The sequence below is a fragment of the Ciona intestinalis genome, unplaced genomic scaffold, assembly GCF_000224145.3.
Source record: "Ciona intestinalis unplaced genomic scaffold, KH HT000857.1, whole genome shotgun sequence".
NCBI lineage: Eukaryota > Metazoa > Chordata > Ascidiacea > Phlebobranchia > Cionidae > Ciona > Ciona intestinalis.
In genome coordinates, this window is record NW_004191178.1 from 1 (window position 1) to 3,547 (window position 3,547).

The 3,547-nt window shown below is 34.6% G+C and overlaps 1 protein-coding gene across 1 annotated transcript; it reads right to left on the reverse strand.

Annotated features, from left to right (window-relative positions):
* Positions 1 to 4: 4 nt before the first annotated feature.
* Positions 5 to 2,991, reverse strand: LOC101243041 (ubiquitin-like-conjugating enzyme ATG3; the record flags this gene model as incomplete). Its single annotated transcript, XM_004227424.2, has 4 exons — positions 2,854 to 2,991; positions 1,996 to 2,148; positions 1,416 to 1,543; positions 5 to 77 (listed from the first exon to the last, which is right to left on the reverse strand). Coding segments are annotated over exons 1-4 (393 nt in total), but the record flags the coding sequence as incomplete, so codon positions are not given.
* Positions 2,992 to 3,547: the final 556 nt, after the last annotated feature.

Consider the following 3,547-nt stretch of genomic DNA (forward strand, 5'->3'; position numbering starts at 1 on the left):
ACAAATACATGTGAACTTCTAGCTTCCCTCCACCATCCTCAACCGTCTGCATTATCTTTTTCATCACATCGGCATGTCTAGAAGGTGGAGAAGATTATTTTAATATAAATATGTTTATATGTAACTTATTTATCTTGTGTGGTTTGAAGACAGTCATAACAAGTTTAACACAGGTAGAAGATTATGTTTTTTATGTATCTTATTTATCTTTGTTTGTGAGGAAGATCCATAATACGTTATAATAACACAGGTGTCTTTACCTTCGAGTTACCATGTATTCAACTTTATATTTGTATTTTAGGTGATTTGTTTCTTCATGTATGACAATTTAAACAACCCCTAAGGGTTGCCAATGAGTTTCCCGAAACATGACCATGGTATTAGCTAAGCAGCATTTAGCTACTGTACAACAGTGATAAACTACTCAGTTTAACTAACATGGTCATACTAGCTTGCCTTTAAACCAGCGGTTCCCAACCTGTGGGTCGCGACCCCAACTGGGGTTGCCTGACAATTTGCCTGGGGTCACCTGAGGCCTTCTAAGAAGTTTAGAATTTCATTAGTTTAGAAATTTAGAAAGTTAACTCCTAACAATGGGCAGCTCATCACAGAGCGCATCGCGATTTTACTAGAGTACTCGACAAACTAGAACACCCTGGGCCTCATTACAGGATTTTCGTTTAATAATGGCAAATATGCTCGGAAAGCAAGATTTTAACGGCAGTTTAGCGGCCATGAAAAATTACAGGATTTAGGGTACTCGTTTGATTTTAGGTAATTCATTACGTCACAAAGGCCTTTACCATGAAAATAAAAATTTAATTGCTGATTGCTGAAATGCATTTAAGCAAAAGTTGGACTTGAGGTCGCGATTTTATTGAATTCCCGGCATCAACCATAGGTAGCCTAGCCTACATAACTTTCAAAAGCAACCCAAGTAATTTTATCCTTGGGGTCACCGCAACTTGGCAAATGTTATAAAAGGGTCACGGCACCAAAAAGGTTGGGAACCGCTGCTTTAAACTGTAATGCCATACTCAGTAGTTTGAACTGTAATGCCATATACTCAGTAGTTTGACTGTAAGGCAATACTCAGTAGTTTGAACTGTAATGCCATACTTAGTAGTTTGAACTGTAATGCCATACTCAGTAGTTTGAACTGTAATGCCATACTTAGTAGTTTGAACTGTAATGCCATACCCAGTAGTTTGAACTGTAATGCCATATACTCAGTAGTTTGACTGTAAGGCAATACTCAGTAGTTTGAACTGTAATGCCATACTTAGTAGTTTGAACTGTAATGCCATACTCAGTAGTTTGAACTGTAATGCCATACTTAGTAGTTTGAACTGTAATGCCATACTTAGTAGTTTGAACTGTAATGCCATACTATTCAGTATTCATTATGTACTTACTTGCATGGATGAACTGAGCACATGTTAGGAGGTGGCAGGTGGGGATGAGGTTCAATAGTAACAGTTTTATTCACATGATCTTGACTGATATCTTCATACATCTCCACCATTGATAATGGTTTTCTATCCTAAAGAAAAAATGTTAAAATTTGAAGAACTAGTAAACAGAATAATAACAAGCTTATTTTTTCCAAATAAATTTAAATATGTTTTAACCTCTAGCGTGTTTTAACAATTGTTGTTTCGTCACTATATCCTGTATTTTTCGTTTAAATTTTTTTTTATCTTCGGTGCCGTAATCGAAGAGACAAATAAAGTGATTATTGTAATTTGTATTATTACTAAGTAATAAGTTTGCCAATCTGCCAATCTGGGCAACCCAATATTAGGAAGTTCTTTTCTTTTTAAAGGCCATGTGCAATAAATGGTAGCGTTTGAAACAGAGATCAGTTTTACGGCGAGCACTTTAACCAATATGGTACAGTCCATTACCTAATTTGATTGTAAACAATAGCATATTGAGTTCATACAATCAAAATTGTTAAGTAAAATATAGTTAGGTTTAATTTTCTGTCATTACCTCATTATAGCCCGATAACCAAAGCCTTGGAGTTTGATAATATTTATCGTAAGTAATATGAAGATCATATGTTCTAGTTTGAATGATACCACCATCCTCGTTAGTGGTAGATGATGTATTCGCCTTTTTCACAGCTACAAGATCAACTGTGGCCTGAACATACATAAAAGATATTTACAACAACTTAATTTATAAAAATAATGTGTTGTTTTATGTTTTCTGCAGCATATTTCACACACTTTTAACAAATCTCTTTAAGCAAAACTTTTACAGAAATTCGGTGCAGATATACTGAATGCAGATATAACAAGAAAGAATGTAAGTTAAGAAGTGAAACATAAAAATATCTAGACTATACATCCTAATTCGGATTATTGGCCAGATCTATTATTATCTGCAATCCTTTCAAAATGTTATTGCATCACTATTAAACAGTACATTCACTGGTGTAAAATATGAGAAAGTGCTTTTGTTACACACATTTAAAGCAAATATAGTAAGATTTGACTTACATTCGCTCAAATTAGATCATTGTAAAATGGTATTATATTGTCAGTTTTTATACCTCCTTTGTTTAACCAACCAGTCAGAAATAAATTTGTGGTTGTAGAGTAACAAATATTAAAGCTATTATCATGCAGTGTTTAAAGGTAGATCGTGACATTTATGAGTAATGTAGAATATTGCACAATGATGAACCCACTTGTTTAAAAATGTTATATAATGAAGCGTTTCTGTAAACCAAGTTAAAATTTTGCGTAATATTGCATACGGAATTTATCTTTTATGTACAACACACCATTCTCAAACATTTTCAAAACTTAACACATATAAGGCAGCATGCATGTCTCCACCCACCTTATCCTCAGATTCCAACATTTCTGCGTAATTTTCCATGTCAAGAGCTTCTTCGTCATCATCATCGTCGTCATCTCCGTCATCTTCATTCAGATTCACATTGTTTGTTTTCTATAAAGTTTTATGCACAAATTTGTATTGTATCCATTTGGGTGTTGGTCATGGCAAAAAATGGTAATTGTCTACTCGATAAAGTAGATGAACACAACCACTGGCGTAGAGTACGGGCGTGCGGGAGTGCGACGCACTCCTGCCAATTTAGGAATTCACTATACTACTGCACGCGTGTATAATGTTTCGACGATAACATTAATTCGTAAAGAAATGTGTTAAAATTTGACTTATATTTGCGCAATCATGATTATTACAACACAGGATTGTAAAAATACCCCTTTTTCAGTGATAATGTCACCGTCCGGATCGTCGAAAAACGTCCGGATTTTTTTAGTAGAAATAAATCCTATTTATATTAAAATCAACTTTCTTACGTTCGGCCGACAATATACTCTTTGGTTTCTTTGTTCCGTAATTATTGACGACATAAACGTGCGCTCTATTTTAACCGCATCGGTTACATTGCGAGAACACGGCGAATAGTTAAAATGACGAAACGGTTCGTGCAAACATTAAAAAAATGCATTTTCCTAACACCCACTATACTAATTTTGACACAAACCATGTCACAAGGAACCTT